This window comes from Carettochelys insculpta, chromosome 5 (genome assembly GCF_033958435.1).
Source record: "Carettochelys insculpta isolate YL-2023 chromosome 5, ASM3395843v1, whole genome shotgun sequence".
NCBI lineage: Eukaryota > Metazoa > Chordata > Testudines > Carettochelyidae > Carettochelys > Carettochelys insculpta.
In genome coordinates, this window is record NC_134141.1 from 124,875,744 (window position 1) to 124,893,203 (window position 17,460).

Consider the following 17,460-nt stretch of genomic DNA (forward strand, 5'->3'; position numbering starts at 1 on the left):
GCCCCAGGGAAGGGGCGGAGCAAGGATTTGGTGCCATTAGAAAGTTGGCTGCCCTAACCATGCGCGGTAGCACGTGCCTCCCTGAGGTGGGGGGTCACGCCGGGGGCTGCCCCAGGGCTGCACAGGAAGAATGGGGTGCGGGAGAGGTTCCCCTCTGCCTTTCCCCGCTTCCCCAACACATCCTTGGGGTCCAACCAGGGCAGGCAGGGGCCAGAGCCTGTCTCTTTAAGAGGGGGCGGGGCGGCGGGATAAGACCCTCCGGAGGAGCTACGGGGGCGAGGCAGAGAAGAACGGCGGGGCGGGGGGCGTGGCCTCGGCGGGCAGGGGGCGTGGCGTGGCGGAGGGGCGTGGCCCGGCGCGCTGAGGTCAGCGGCGAGCGGCGCCGTCACAAAAGGAAGTGGCGGCGCTGGCCCGGTGGGGGGGGTCCGGACCCGGGCGCGGGCGAGCGGGGAACTGGGCCGGAGGCCCCGGGGCGCCGTCCCGAGGCAGCGGAGCGGAGTCGCCCCCGCAGCCCGAGGGCGCGGGCGGAGCGCGGCGCCCAGGCCCCGGCGGAGGCAGGGAGGCAGGCGGGGCCCCGGGGCGGTGGGGGGCGCCCCGGGCCCGGTCGGCGCCGCGCCATGGCCCAGCAGCAGGTGAGCAGCTCGCAGAAGGCGCTGATGCTGGAGCTCAAGTCGCTGCAGGAGGAGCCGGTGGAGGGTTTCCGCATCACCCTGGTGGACGAGTCCGACCTCTACAACTGGGAGGTGGCGATCTTCGGGCCCCCCAACACCCTCTACGAGGGTGGCTACTTCAAGGTAGGGGCCCAAGCGCGGGCGCGACCCCCCCCCCCCCGCGTGTGTGTGTGGGCGCGCGCGCGGGATGAGGTAAATAGGGGCTCCCCGTGTGTGCGCGTGTGTGGGGGCGCTGTTGAGGTGAAGCCCCCCCCTTCTGGCTGCGCGCGCCTGTGGGGGCGGCGCTGTGAGGTAAAGTGGGGCGTCCCCGTGTGCGTGGGGGGGGTGTGCTGTGAGGTAAGGCGGGGGCATGTGTGGGGGGTAGTGGCTGGGTGGGGTTTGGCTGTGCGGTAAGAGGGGCTCCCTGTGTTTGAGGAGCAAGTTGTTTCAAGGTAAGGAATGTATGGGCCCTAACATCCCTCTTGGGCTTTGCCTCCTGCACCCTACATGGGTCTGTATTTTAAGCCTCTCAACATCACTGTTTGGATTCCTGGTGCCTCTCTGAGTAGGCCTGTCAATGACTGGTGTGGGCAGCCCTTCTAGTTAAGGTGTGGGTTCCTAGTGTCTCTTGGGGGGGAGTGTGTGTGATGGCCTGCCCGTATGTGGGTGGGATCTAGAGCTCTACATGTTAGTGAAAATGAGGGCTCCTCTTCAGTGGAATGGGGAGCACTTTTGTTTTGGTGCCTCAACATACTTCATGAGGGATCCCTTCAAGATAGAGAATCTAGGGGCTCCACTGGTTTCCGGTGAGCAAATAAATCTCTGTTTCCCCTGCACTTGGTATGAGGTGTATACTTTATCTTGAACTCGCAGTGGTCTGTCATCCCCTACACTGGTGATGGTGGTTTAAAATTTTGTGTAGAAGAGAGCTACTCCTGTAAGAGCAATCGGTCTTCTGCTTTTACTGGCCCTTGTGAGAGGGTTCCTTCATCCCATTTCCAAATAATGTATACTTGCCAACACTATGTAGAAAGACAGCTTCTTCATGATAAAGAATCCCCATCTATTTCCCCAAGTTGTCCTTGGGTCAGCAACATGTGTATGTGGCTGTTTCACAGTAAGGGGTTTACCCTGAAACCCCCAACCCCAACTTCTAACTTCTTCCGGCAGCACGTATTATGGGAGTGGATGCTTATTGGTGAGAATTCTCTCTGCTGCAGGAATGTCTTGGATCAGCCAATGTTTGATTTACCTGTTATCCCACAGTGCCTCCCTCCTGCCTCTCCCAAATTTGGAAGAAGTGTTGAAAAGGTCATAAACCTACTTCAGTGCACAGGCAGAGAATTGCTTTCAGTCCCTCTTCTGGTCTTTCCAGAACATTATATAGCCATTGGAGGTCTGGGGAAGTAGCTAATCTGCTTGTTACAAACAACATCTTTGAGGACTGGCTCCTGCAGATGGCAAAGCTGATGGTCAAATGTGGTCTTGCAGAATTTTGCAGTGTCCAGCAGACTCTGGTATGGCACCACCTGTGTCAGGTTATTGCCCTGGGATTCCCACTAGTTAAGTGACTCCAGTCTGCTCCATTTTATACCCATTATGTGGTGTCCTTTGACTTCTGTCAAGTTGAAGAAAAACTTGAATGTGTTTCTCAGGTTTCTTGCACTTACTGTCTACCTGAATCAGGGTGTAGATACAATTTTCTGGGAAACCAAACTATTAACAGCTCTGTGTCACATTTAGCATAGCCTCATTTATATTTTTATTTTGTTTTTTTTGAAAGGAAGGAAGCACTTTGGTACAAGTCGTCTTCTCTTTTGTAATGTGTATGGTTAACTTAGTCATATGTTTCGTTATTACTTGGGAAGCAGTCCTAGTTTTGACCTAATAACTGGGTCAGCTTTGCATCATAAGGTGAGGCTATTCTCGTACTCTTATACTTGGGAATTGATGAGTAACATTAATAAAACAGGAAGGGTGGGTCTCAAGTATTCTGTATGTATTTAGTTACTTGCTGGGTCCTGCATTTATTTGGGCTGTAAAACTCTTGAACAAACTGATGAAAATATATATATGTTGTGGAGAGTGTGGGTGTGGGGGAAGACAAGCACTTAGTAAATTTAGGTTTCAGCTGTGATGCCACAGTTAGAATCCCTCGGGTTCATCAACATCTATGGTCCAGCAAGACCATGGATGTTGCTGGACCAGAAAACCCTGGCAACTAGGAGGGGGGATTGGCAAGAAGTCAAATAGCAGAGAGGCTGGAAGAGTGAGGAGTCAGGAGTGGAACTGGCTCAAGGCCAGGGTGACGGCCATCAAGGAGAGTGTAGGCACCAACCACAGAGCAGCTGGAAATTGACCTTCTCTAGTCGGGTAAACTCCCTTGTTTGGGACTGGTGAGGTGCAACCTGCAATAAAATAAAGCAGTAACTGATTATAGCTCTCATGCTCTTCTCTATGCTATATTTTACTTGGACTACATTTACACTTACGAGAAACTTCGAAGTGGCCATGCTGATAGCCAAATAGAAGAATGCTAATGAGGCACTGAAATGCATATTCAGTGGCTCATTAGTGTGCTGCTGAATGCAGCACTTTCAAAGTGCTGCGGTTAGCTCCTGCACAGCTCATCTACACTGAGGTTCTTTTTGAAAGGACCCCACTAACACTGAAATCCCCTTATTCCTATGAGCTCATAAGAATAAGGGGATTTTGATGTTGGTGGGATCCTTTTGAAAAGGACCTCCATGTTAGAGGAGCCACAGGGGAGTGAACTGTGGTACTTTGAAAGTGCTATGGCTGGCAGTATGATAATGAGCTGCTGAATATGCATTTCAGCACCTCATTTGTATTCAATTTGGCCATTAGCATGGCCACTTTGAAGTTTTTTGTAAGTGTAGACACAGCCTTGGTGTGCCTTTCCTGTATGGGCTCTTCTGGCAAGAGATTTGTTGTATGCTTAGCACAAGTGACCTATTACATGGGTCTGTGGTGGTGGTAAACAAATCAGACAATTTTATTTTATTTCTCTCTATAGATAGCATAGGGTCTTATTCTCATTACCATAGTATCAGACTGACTTCCTGTAGTGCGTAAAGTTATGTGGCAAACATTTGTCCTATTGGTCTGTGTTCTCTCCTTCTTCCCCCATGGGAAGACTTGTATGTTCTGTGTAAACATTTCTTGTTTCGTTAGGGTTTTGGGTATTTCCTTTAAATGTAAAGCTTTGTACAGTCAAGCAGGCAAGACAAAGACGTGTACCTTGCTGTTGGAACAAAAGGTGGTGAGGTTTGTGATATACCTTGCTTCTTGCAGGAGTTCTTAGCAGAGCTTGGCTGTTTTCTACACAGGCTGGTTTTACCATTATAGTAGGTAAATTCCATTGAGTCTGAGGAACAGAGTTGCTGACTAAGGTCTTCATCCTGCAGCTTTGGCAGTTGTTCAGGTATGTGCCTTGATAATGATTGGGACCTTGAACTTAACTGTTTTTATGGGGTGCCAGCATAGCAAAGGGAATAGAGACTTGATATGCTTGTGGCAGCCTGTGTTGCTGAGGAGACTAGCTGGAGCATTCTGTAGTAGGCAGCATCTCATGGCCAGCTGGAGTTGTGAAAAGTATTCATGGATATCAAAACAAAAAGCAGTCAAGTAGCACTTTAAAGACTAGCAAAATAGTTGATTAGGTGAGCTTTGGTGGGACACGAAAGCTTACCTAATAAACTATTTTGCTAGTCTTTAAAGTGCTACTTGACTGCTTTTTGTTTTGATAGTGTATAGACTAGCACTACTTCCTCTCTGTCCCTTAGACAAAGGGTTAATGGGCACAAAACAGACATCAAAACACTCCAGATCCACAAACCAGTTAGTCAACATTCTAATGGAATGGGGCATTCTATTAATGACCTAAAGGTATGTGTTCAAAACAAAAAGCAGTCAAGTAGCACTTTAAAGACTAGCAAAATAGTTGATTAGGTGAGCTTTCGTGGGACAGACCCACTTCTTCAGACTATAGCCAGACCAGAACAGACTCAATATTTAAGGCACAGAGAACCAAAAACAGTAAGCAGGGAAGACAAATCAGAAAAAGATAATCAAGGTGAGCAAATCAGAGAGTGGAGGGGTGGGGGGGAAGATCAAGAATTAGATTGAGCCAAGTATGCAGACGAGCCCCTATAGTGACTCAGAAACTTCCCATCACGATTTAAACCATGTGTTAATGTGCCGAATTTGAATATAAAAGTCAGCTTGTCCACTTCTCTCTAAAACGGTGCGATAATTTCTCTTCAGTAACACACATACCTTGCGGTCATTGACAGAATGCCCCATTCCATTAAAATGTTGACTAACTGGTTTGTGAATCTGGAGTGTTTTGATGTCTGTTTTGTGTCCGTTGACCCTTTGTCTAAGGGAGTTAGAAGTCTGTCCAATATACAAAGCATCTGGGCATTGTTGGCACATGATGGCATATATGATGTTAGTAGAGGAGCATGAGAAAGTGCCCGTGATTCTGTGAGTAACCTGGTTAGGTCCAGTGATGGTATTTCCAGAGAAGATATGTGGACAAAGCTGGCAGCGGGCTTTGTTGCAGGGAAAAGTTCCAGGACTGGTGTTCCTGGGGTATAGGCTGTGGCTGTTAGTAAGGATCCTCATGAGATTGGGAGGTTGTCTGTAGGAGAGAACAGGCTTGTCACCCAGGGCCTTCTGGAGTGTAGCATCCTGATTAAGAATAGGTTGTAGGTCTTTAATAATTCGTTGCAGTGGTCTGAGTTGGGGGCTGTAGGTGGTGACCAGTGGTGTTCTGTTCTTGGTTTTTTTTGGGCCGATCTTGGAGTAGCTGGTCTCTGGGTATGCGTCTAGCCCTGTTAATTTGTTTTTTTACTTCTCCTGGTGGGTAATGCAGGTTTATGAATATTTGGGAAAGTTCTTGTAGTTTTTGGTCTCTGTCAGTTGGATCAGAGCAAATGCGATTGTATCTAAGAGCTTGACTGTAAACAATGGATCTAGTCACGTGTTACTGAACAAACTTTCACGCTGTTCTTCAAAGGGAAGCAGCCAAGCTGGCTTTTATATTCAAATTCGGCACATTAACACATGGTTTAAGCCGGGATGGGAACTTTGAGTCACTATAGGGGCTTGTCTGCATACTTGGCTTAATCTAATTCTTGACACCGACCCCCCCCCCCCCCCCGTCACCCCTCCACTCTCTGATTTGCTCACCTTGATTATCTTTCTGATTTGTCCTCCTTGCTTACTGTTTTTGGTTCTCTGTGCCTTAAATATTGAGTCTGTTCTGGTCCGGCTATGGTCTGAAGAAGTGGGTCTGTCCCACACAAGCTCACTTAATAAACTATTTTGCTAGTCTTTAAAGTGCTACTTGACTGCTTTGTTTTGATAGTGTATAGACTAGCACGGCTTCCTCTCTTACTGTTCATGGATATGTGAAACTTTTAGGTTGCTCCTGGATTCTTTGCTGATACTAAGCTAGTGAATTCACCAATTGTATGCACTCTTCCTCTGACCATAAACAGATGCAGCTGGGATTCAGCTTCAACTAGCTGTTCATTCACCAGCTGATCCCATGAAAGGACTGGGCTATCTAGATAGTGGTGTAGTCAGAGTGGTAAAGTATAGCTGGAATACTCATTTGTGTCATTGATGCCAATTGTGTTGCTTGTGAGTTCACCTAATAGCTACTTAGATATTAAATAAGACTAATAAAATTGATCCTTCTGAGATGTGCACTCCCCCCACCCTCCCTAAGTCATGGGTCTAGTGCAGAGATGGAGTTTACCCCTACTATTTGAACGCTTTTATCAGGGAAGAATTGAAACCATTTTAGAATATTAGATTTGTCACCTCTCCCAGGCAGGACAGAAGTATCTTATGATTAACAGGGTTGACCGGTGTAGAGAGGTCCAGGAGGAGGAGCCAGGATGCTTCGAGCCATTGGTGACACAGATAATCCACCACTACTACAGTCAGTTTCCATACTATACACTGGCCTGATTTCAAATTGGAGGACGTTTGGTTCAGTTAGTAAACTTATATTTGGCCCTTGGCTAGAGTCTTGTTACACTAGGAAAGTTTGGCTGAAATAGATGTATGTGCTGGCAAAACCTAGTATAAGGTATACCTACACTAACAAAACTGCTGCTGGAATTATAGCTAGGGTGACCATCCTGTTTTATTTTAACAAAGGGGGTAATTGCCCCATATTTGCATGGCTGCTGGGAGCCGGGAGCGCAAGGGCCTGACTGCTGCCTAGTTCCCAGATCCTCAAAGCTCAGTGGAGCTGGAAAACTGACCAGTGCTGCTGCTGTTCCTGGCTCTGGGCTCCCTGATGCTTGCAGGAGCTGGGAGGCAGGCCCAGCAATGCAGGTCAGTTTTTTGGCTCCTGCAAGTGGTGGGGAGCCAGGAACCAGGTGGCCGTCAGGCCCTTGTGCTCCCGGCAGCTGTGCCTGGCTCTGGATTCCCTGGCACTCATGGGAACAGGGAACCAGGTGCAGCAGTGCCAGTCAGTTTCCTGGCTCTTGGGAGCAGAGGTGACCAGGAAACTGATCAGTGCTGCTGCTCTTGGCTCCAGGCTCCCCACTGCTCACAAAAGCCATGAACTGAACTGGCGTGGCTGTCCCTTCCCCAGTTCCCTGCAGGTCAGGGAGCTGAGAGTTGCACTGGAATGGGGAGCTCATTCACAGGCCTACAGTTGGTTCCTGGTGCCCCAGCTGCTCCCCACCGCCTAGCAGGGTGGCAGCCCCCACAGGCCAGTCACTTCCTGACTCAGGGTGACCATTAGTCCCATTTTGACTGGGATATGCCCTGCACCCAGGGAATATGTGCGAATATGGTCACCCTAATTATAGTTTGTATCAGTTCCTCAAAACATGTAAGCGATGCCAGCAAGACACACTTACGGCAATGTAAATTCATCTACACTGGGGCATACACTGGCATAGTTACAGTACTATAAGTGTTGACCTGGTATTGTCCTTCCATTCTTGTACAAGCTGCTAGAACGTTTGATACTGGTGGATAGTTACCTAGAACAGATGTATCCAGTGGATTCCATTAATGCTGGTTACACTACTATCTGCTTGAGAAAAGGATGATTGATTCTGAAATATCCAGTTCGTCATTCAGAGTTACAAGTGGTGCTGGTTCGTCTTCACCAGCGGGAGTGGACTGACCAGGTAACAATCAAGCAGTCTCTCTCCTGTTGTCCTGCTCCAGTTGCTGACACACAGAGGCTAAAGACACCATTCTTACCCATCCTGGCTAAGAGCCTTTAGTTAACCTTCATGAATTTATCTAGCTTTTTTTAAAGCCCTGTTATAGTCCTAGCCTTCACAGTCTCCTCTGGCAAGGAGTTCCACAGGTTGACTGTGTGCTGTGTGGAGAACTTCCTTTTGTTTTAAGCCTGCTGCCTATTAATTTCATTTAGTGTCCTCTAGTTCTGATGATATGGGAACAAGTAAATAATTTTTCCTTGTTCACTTTCTCCACACCACTCATAATTTTATATACTTCTATCTTATCCCCCCAGCCAGTCTTCTCTTTTTTCCTAAGATGAAAAGTCCTAGTCTCTTCATATGGGAGCTGTTCCAAACCCCTAATCATTTTAGTTGCCCTTGTTTGAATCTTTTCTAATGCCAATATATTGTCTGAGATGAGACCACATCTGTACGCAGTACTCAAGATGTGGGTGTATAGTGGTTTTATACAAAGGCAATAAGATATTCTCTATCCCTTTTTCAATGATTCCTGACATCCTGTTTTGCTTTCTTGACTGCTGCTGGACACTGCATGGATGTTTTCAGAGAACTATCCACAATGACTCAAGCTCTTTCCTGATGAGTTGTAGCTAAATTAGTTGCCATCATACTGTATGTATAGTTTGAGTTATTTTTTCCAATGTGCATTACTTTACACTTATCCACACTAAATTTCATTTGCCATTTTGTTGTCCAATCACTGAGTATTTTTAATCCTGCCCAAAATGGGGAACACCAGAAAATATAGGATGGCTAATAATATGTGGGTGTAACTTTCTACCAAATTACATAAGCATGGCTCTTTGTCTGAAGAATTCTGTATAAAAGTGAACAGGCTTGTGGGTTGTAGTTGAAACTGGGTCTATCAGTAATGTCTCTGAGGGATGATTAACATGACCGCATTGGGGTAGGGAAATGTGTACAATTCTTGAGTTGAAATATTGGAAAGTTGCTTCTGGATACAGTTTATCACTACCAGAGTCATATGATCTTGATTTTGGTCACACTAATCAAAACTAGTATTTAAGGTGCTCAGGCTGAGTTGCTTATGTAAAGGGTGAGACTTCCATCATATTAATAGAAACAGTGGGTAGCACAGGATTTAAAGATAGTACATAAAAACTAATGTTTAATAGAATAGCAAAATTTTTAAATTGTTTAGCAGGAGACAGATGACTTCAAAAAATATTATCACACCTGTGTTCAAAATTACATATTTGATATAAGGTCCTAGCTGTTTCTCCGATTTAATCAAAATGGGGATGGTCCCAGTCTGGAAGGATTCACAGTTCAAGGACAGGCAGGTGGACAGAGGTTAAGGGAGGGAGAAGTAAATGTGGATGGCTCATATACAGTTAGATTCTCTGTAGGCAGTGTGACTTTGCCTTTTTACAAAAAAGAACTAAGAGTGTGAAGGACTCCAAAATGTAGAGACATTGGATGTGTAGAAAGTAACTGCACTGATGGAGTTGTGGGGATGTAGCTAATCTACTTGCTACAAACATTGAGGGCTGGCACTTGCAGATGGTAAAGCAAAACAGGGTAGAATCACATAGATTGCTGAATATGGTAATGAATTCTACTTGTAGCAATGTAAAGTTAATACAGTAGGACACCACCCCCCCCGCTTTGTGTGGACTCAACCTATGTTTTTTTTATATTACTGCAAAACAAGTCTGGGGACCCTACTTTCTTGTACCCTGCCTTGCTGCTTACCCACATACTGCTGGCCAGCTCAGGGGATCCTTAGGAGGCAGCTCCTGCCTTATGGTTGCCTGGTGCTTCAATACTGGGGGCAGATAGGGGCAACTGCGGCTGGAGCTGCCCAGGACCAAGCCATGCTGTGGCTGGAGGCCTGCAGGGGTGCTATGTCAGCTGTGTGTGGCTGAAGGCTACAGCAGATGGCACCCCTGCCCACTTGCAGAGGGAGCCGCTGGCTGGAGCAGAGGCTCCAGCCCCCACCACTTTCCCCAGCCAGGGGAATTCCAGGGACCTCCCCCACCCCCCATTTATGCAAAATTTGATTTTATGTGGAGGTTTTCCAGGACACAGCCTCTGTGTAAATCAAGGATTTCCTGTAATTTTTTTTTAGTTCTTTAATGCTTCACTTTATTGTGGGTTTGTATACTTGGTGAAGTTGTGGTGTCATACACAAACCATCACCTCTTCTATGATCAGTACTCTGCACAATAATTTCCAGTCTCCCTGGTCCTACAAATGTCTGTTGCAACATGTGTTGTGCCACATTCCATTCAGCAAATGTTCCAACAACTACTAAGTAGGTTAAATCAGAACATTCTGGAATGAATTTGCACTGAAAAATAGAACACTAACACCCTATCACCCATAAGCAAACACTTTTTTGACAGAGTGATCATTCCATGTCTGGTCTCTCAGTCCTTGTCCTCAAAGGAAACCTATCTGCACAACACCTTCAAAAGGTGAGCTTGGAAACTCAAATTCAGAACCCCAAACACTAAAAAGCATGCACTTGAGAGGTAGTGTAATGCACTCTCCTCCCTACTAACCCTCATTTGTCCTAGACCTGCATAAGTGCTAATTACCAATTTAAATTGTGTTGTGTAGTATGATTGAAGCCTTTTTTATGTTTAACAATTGGTCCCTCATATTTAGCTTGGATACTCTCTGGTTATCTTCCCAAGGGTTGAGGAGGAGCTTTGTGAGGACTGATTCTGTCCCTTCCTCCAGTAGAAGTTGGTCCAATAAAAGATACTGTCACCACTTTGTTTCACTGATATCTTCATGCCAACATGGTTACAACACTAGTCATTCTTGCTTTCTCCAGTACAGTCAAATTGATTTGTCTTGTTTGTAGGCCTTTGACATGAGTGGAGAGATTTTGTTATAATAGAGGAAAAAACTGTAAAGCCACAAATTGCCTGGGAGATTGAGGGGCAGACTTAATACCTGGAACTTTTTTTTTTATTTCTTCTAATAGACCCTGTCAACTTGCTCTCTATTCAGACTTTTCTGACAATGTGTTCAAGATTTCAGGATCTGTTTTCAAGTACAGTATTCTAGTGTGAAATTGTTTTTGACCCTTATATGTGGAAATGACATGGGACATTTAGTAGTACAAAAACAATAGAACAAGCATCTTTAATGACTTGTACACAGTCTCCTTCCAGTCATTCACATCATCTTGCACATACTGTGTGGCTGTTAAGGTGCCTGGGGAGGTGTAGTTAGAAAAACAGACAAACTCCTGGTGAAAGAGATTTGAGTAATGGTGACAGCTTCGAACACTTGTTTTCCACTTCACTTGATTGCTGAACTTCCAGCAAGGAATTCAGTGCTCCTTCATAAAATTTAGAATAATATAGTATCTGAACTCTTTCTTTATTTTACCATGTTATCAAAGAGATAAGGGCACTAGTGAATACACATGTAATTTTAAACCTCTTACATTAGCCTATTTTCAGTGAACCTGCCCTTTTTTTTCACTTCAAGATTTTTTTTTAAACATTGTACTCTGATCAGTTCTAGGCCTGGTGCATCCAGTTTGAGACACTACCAGGTCCCCTTACTGCTTATTGAGACGGGGCATGGGAGGCCTCAGTCTTTTAATGTTTGTTATATTTGTCTCCAGTCTGTTTTTTTGAACAGCTTTTGACCCCTCCATTGATGCTTTTTCTCTACTGCTTCATAAAATCCTCATGAATGAAATAGGGTTCACTTGTATCTGATCACTTGTATCATTCTTGGGCCCTAAAAGTAGCTGACTTCTTGCTGCTCTGTCTGACACTCAAGCACTTCTTTCATTGACCAATTAATTGGTCACTGTGGAAGACCACATTGTACAAGACCAAACATGTATGTCACAATAACACTTAAAAATAGACACTAGCACAGTGTGATCAAACATAGACGTCTGTTACCAGCATAATATCCTTTTTGGTAGCTCAGAGTTTTAAACTGGCCAGAGTAATGGTTGGAAACTGAATCTTCTGTCATTCAGTTTCCTGGTAGAGGAGGTATCCTGATTCACACACATTCATAATTAATTCTGAAAGAGCACATTATGGCTGCTGATCCCAAATAATTGTGATAGAGATTCCTCCTGCCTACAGGTATGTTCCCTTGAAGAAAAAAAATCCAGTTAAGAATTGACTTGAGTTTTGATCAGGGACCAGAGTAAAAGCAAAATTCTGTAGTTGTTGGTAATTGATTTGTTTTACACTTACATCTAAACATTTCATTGTGAATCAGATGAAGGAATGTAGTAACAAGGAGCAGAATTTTAGATAGTACAGATAGAGCCACTTGGTGTTTCATTTGCATGCTTCATTTTGCAACCATATGCACATGCCAGTGTCACTACAACTTTCTGGAGATTTTTATGAAAAAGCAACCAGGAATGCTGGCCAAATACATCATGACCAAGGGATCCAAAGTGCTCTTTGTGTATCAAAAAACATTAAAATAGTCCTTTGAGTTACATGAGGGTTGCATTCTCATGTACCCTCGCATAACTCGAATTTTGCATAAGTCAGGAGCATGGCTTTTTTTTTTTCCCCCCCCTGGTGTAAGGCATGTTCTTCAGCCAGGGAAGCAGCAGGAACACCTGGAGCTTCTTTTGAGAGGTAAGTCCTGGGGATGGGAGGGGCAGTTGGGGAGGCTTAAGCCTGGTGGTTGGCTGGGGCTGTACGGGGAAGGGGGGGAGGTGGGGGGGGGGAGGGAGATTAAGCCTAGAGTAGCTTAGGGCTGCAGGGGGTGTGAGAAGGAGTTGGAGCTGGAGTCATGAGGGGCCAGGGGGGCTGAGTCAGGGCCAGAGGAGTGGGATTTTGAGTTAAGCGCAAGTGGCAATCATGGATTTTGAGGGTTTACTGTGTTATCAATTTTCAGTGACTTGTGTTGGGAACAAAAGAAGTTGGGTACATCTTATTCAGGGTCAAGAAAAAGCAGTCTAATTTTGTATAAGTCAAATTTCGCATTACTTGGGGAGCCAGGAAACCAACCAGCACAGGAGTGCTGGACAGTTTCCTATACCTGTGAGTGGTGTGGAGATGGGAGCCAGGCTCTAGCTTCCGACCACACATAGGAGCGGGGAACTGACCAACGCTGATGCGCCGATCAGTTTCCTGTCTTCTGTGAGTGGTAGCTGGCGCTACTGCACCGGTCAGCTTCCCGGCTCCCCTGAGTCACAGGCAGCCCAGAGCCAGGTGCCAGCTTCCTGCTGCTCAGTCACATTAACCTGAGATTTGTCCAACTTGAGTGCATGTATTTCAGGGTTCTGCTATATTCAAAGGAAATGCTGTTTTATCTGCACAACCAAAACTCTGCCCCTTGGTAATGCACGTCAATACGTATTCTCTGTGATCATGTCCCTAAAAGCAATCCCTAGTATGCTTTTTGTTTCTTACACAGTGCATAAGATGGCATTTATAAGCAAGAAATCCAAATGGTAAAGAGTTGCAAGGCCCAATTTTTTTTAAGGGCACATTAATAAACATCAATGAATTTACTTGCAATCTACACTAGTAATTACATGTACATTTGAGGACAGTATGCAATATGTATTTGCATTATCCTACTGTGGTAGACAGCCTGCAACCTATCCAGGGTCTGTGTGATCTGCAAGACGTTTTGTTTACCATTGTCCATGTGCAGGATAACCACATTCTGTTTTTCCTCAACATAATCTCCCCTGCGTGCCCCCCACCACCCATATTTAATATAAATCAAGGGCATGTGAAGTGAGGTGCCTGTAGATTGCACCCATCATCATCATATAAGGACTGAGCACTCCCTCTGCAGTTGGGACACCCTGCAAATTGCAGATCTGCAAGTGCCTTTAGCTAAACTACCCTATCCTGGGAGACCTTGGTTACAACCATCTTGTGACACACTGTGGAGGGCCACCCATGTGGCCCTCTCACTAGCCTAGGTTGCCCACTGCTGTCAGGCTGGATTAAAAATATATTTTCTAAATAAAATTTTTTCAATTGTTTTAAAATCAGTAAAATACTCAATTTCTTATTTAATTGTAACAATTATAAATCTCATCAGCTATGCTACTTATACACAATCCCATAAAAATGAATTAATGGCTCTAGTCTGTCCATCCTAACTTCTAGCTCTTGCTTCTTAAAAGTTCTGAGCTGTCAGTTTTTCTCAGAAGATTTAAAAATAACGTGCAAAGAAAGACATGAGCTGATGAGGTGGATATGATTGTTTTTGTTCTGTGCTTATGTAGTGGTGGACCTTTGCTATGCACAGGAGGGGAGTTAGTTAAGACGTGGTCTTAAAGACAGTAATATGTAGGAAAGGGTGGAGTCAGCACAGAAGAGAACTGACATGGAATAGAAAGGAAAAGGAAAGACCTTATTCAGCACACATACAGCTTTCCTTATTCCTCTATACGTCTGCTACAGAAAAGCCATCATGGCTTCTGGGCATGAGACCCCCCTAACTGGGACTTTTTCACCCAGGGGAACAAATTTCTTCAAAAACAGGAAACTGTGAAGTGTAAGATGATGATGAAGCATGGCCTAGCTGCAAGGATAAAAAATGAGGAAAGCTCTTTACTGGGAGAATGACATGGATATGGTTGGGTGGATCAACTAATTATTACCTTAAATAATTCACTTTGCAACACGTCCTTTTTTTGAGATTCTCTCCATCTTTTGGTGCAAGAGTGTGATATGACAAGTAAATTTCCAAGCTGTTTGCTGTGCTGGATGTTGCTAGAAAAAAAAGTTTTAACTTAACTGATCCTTATGACTCGCTTAATTAACTAGGTCTAGAATCTATCACACAAGCATACAGTACAGGAAGGTGCTTTGAGAGAAATCTATAGAGTTGTCAGTTGCTGAGTGTCATTTTCCTTATATATTACATAACATTGCCCCTTATTTTGGAACATCTCTTACTTCCGCAGAACTCATCTTTTTCCAAGTAGACTCCTATCTATTTCTGGTCATCTCAAAACAGATGTGCCAGTGAGTTCAGTAGTGATGACTCCAAAAGTAAATGTACTCTAATTACAGTCAGTCTTAGCTTTTTAGGTAACTTGATTTAAATCAATGATCTTTTTGGTGATTTAAATTGCTGTGATTTAAGTCAGTCTCCTGTGACTTTTGTTTGTGCCAGGTGCTGTACAAAAAAAACCCCAGACACTTTCTGCACCTACTAGTTTAGTTTAAATAGTGGTTTTCAACCTATTTACCATTGTGGATTGCATCTTGAGCTCTCATGTGACACACGCACACAGGTTGAAGGTCTGTAATCCAGCATGATTTTAGTTAGCCAGACTACCACTTATGGGTGTGGCCAAATTTCCTCTGCTTCCATAAAGTTTACTTAGTCACCAGGAGCCCTTTCACCTGGAGTGGATGCAGAAGCCTGAGCAATGTGGGCCCCAGGCAGCTGCCCTGTTTGCTAAGCCTAATGTCAGCCCTGGTGTTTGCATGTAGAAAATCAGTTCTGGCAAATATGGCCAGATGTGGGCTGTGGAATTTATATAACATGTTGAAAGTGGCCTTAGGATGAAAACCTCTAGTGTAGACTGAGAGAATGCCCTATTAGTTTTACTACAGTCTAACTGAGAACAACAAGAAGTCTTGTGGCCCCTTATAGACTGACAGATATTTTGGAGCATAAGCTTTCGTGGGAGAAGACCTGCTTCATCAGATGCACGAAAGCTTATGCTCCAAAATGTTAGTCTATTAGGTGCTACAAGACGTCTTGTTGTTCTTGAAGCTACAGACTAATACGGCTACCTCTCTGATGTAGTTTAACTTGAAGTTTCACTGTGTACTGAGTAGAATACAGTAGTTAGGTGGGGTAGAGTTCTGTAACTTCCATTTTAAAAGATTTGCCCCCTAGCATTTTCTATGAATAACTTTATTAGTAGATTACATCAATAAACAAGGCTATTCCATCTTTCAGACTTACAGTGGTGCTAAGGTAAATTGTATTTAAGTCCCAGACTCAAGGCTTTTTAACAAATCTCAGCCAAGACCTAATCAAAGAATTCGAGATCCTGAGAAATCTGACCTGAAGGCTTTCCGTTTAAGTCAGTGAAGGTATGTCTACACATGAGTTAATAACATCTGCTATTGCAAAATAACTTTGCTAGCTCTACACAACACAGGTGCTATCTTGAAATAATTTTGAAATAGCAGCCTGCTTACTTCAAAATTGGTAAACCTTATGGTCTCAGGAATAGTGCCTATTTCAAAATAGAGGCTGTGAAGACAGGAAATCTGTTTCGAAATAAGCCATGGTGTTGCCCTATGGCTCTGTTTTTGAAATAAGCTCTTTTTCAAAATAGCAGAGGGCTATTTCGGAAAGCATTTTTGTGTAGCAGCGTTCTCTTCCAGAATAGTTCATTTTGGAGTAACGGTGGTGTGTACACATGGCCTGAATGACCTTTCAGGTGCCTCAAACACAAGGATGAAAACAGGGCCAGGGTGGGATGGTGAGGTTTAAGTTGATGCTTTTGGTCTTTGTAGCAACTGACATAGGGAAGATAGCAGGTTGCAGTTCATTTCTCAGGGTCAATGTGGTAATAGCAGACTCTAAATTATAGTAGTAATTATAGTTGTCTTTTAGCATGTTACCTATGTTTTACAACAAAACTATACTACTTAGCAAATTAATGCTTTTTTTTTTTGTTCTGTTGGGTTTTTTCCCCCATTTTTGGGGACAAAATTGAGTGCATTGTAATAAATACATGTTTGAAAGAGGCAAGTAAAATGTGACGAAGTAAAAAGTATATCCTGTGTTTAAGAACGGATTAAAACTGCAGTACAGAATTTTCCTCATCCCCCAGATACACAAAGGTCTTTGGAAAAGCCTTGAATTCAGTAGTATGAAAGTATATGCTAAACAGCTTGAGAATACAAGATTCCTCTTTAGTGGAGCAATCCACCTAACCCTTTAAGTTATGCCAACACTACTTGTTGGTGTACCTTGGGTAACTAAAGAGTTTGGAGGGGGGAAAAAGCCACCTCTGAGAAGTTTCTTACCTTTTTATGTGCACAACAAAGTTCATTCTGTATGTGTACACCAATATGGAGGTAATGTCTGACGCAACCTTCATATCTGTACACATCATAACATTTATTCCACTCATGGCTGGTAAGAGGGGTTCAGAATTTGGTAAGTGGGGGACAGGGCTGGGGCCCATGTCCATCCATAGAATAAATTTTGTTACATGCACCAAGGCATTTGCAGATTTACACCACCAATAGAAACACATTGCCTGCTGTGGGTGCTCTGCTTATCGCTGGGAGGCACCTAAATGTCAAGTGCTCAACTTGCAGGGAACACTGGGTGTGATGCTGTGCCTCCACATTCAGAAACACATTTTCATAAAATGAGTCTTCATGTCTCAAATATGCTTTATGCTCATGGTGTCCAGCAGGCTAGCTATTCGCTGCATGTGGCTACTTGACTTGAACAATAAATGTTTTCAGAATAATGTGCCTAGTTGGCTATAGCAGTAGCCACTACAGTCTATACCTGTATGGAGGCATTTATTCCAATATTCACCTGCCTTCGGAGGATTAAGACTA

The 17,460-nt window shown here is 44.3% G+C and overlaps 1 protein-coding gene across 1 annotated transcript in view; it reads left to right on the plus strand.

Moving 5' to 3' along the window:
• Positions 1 to 379: 379 nt before the first annotated feature.
• The window catches only part of UBE2R2 (ubiquitin conjugating enzyme E2 R2), a 133,331-nt gene continuing 116,250 nt past the window's right edge, over positions 380 to 17,460 (plus strand). Inside the window, exon 1 of the mRNA XM_074995841.1 lies at positions 380 to 794. Within this exon, the coding sequence (XP_074851942.1) occupies positions 618 to 794 (177 nt within the window). The 5' untranslated portion in view covers positions 380 to 617. The remainder of the gene's footprint in view (positions 795 to 17,460) is intronic.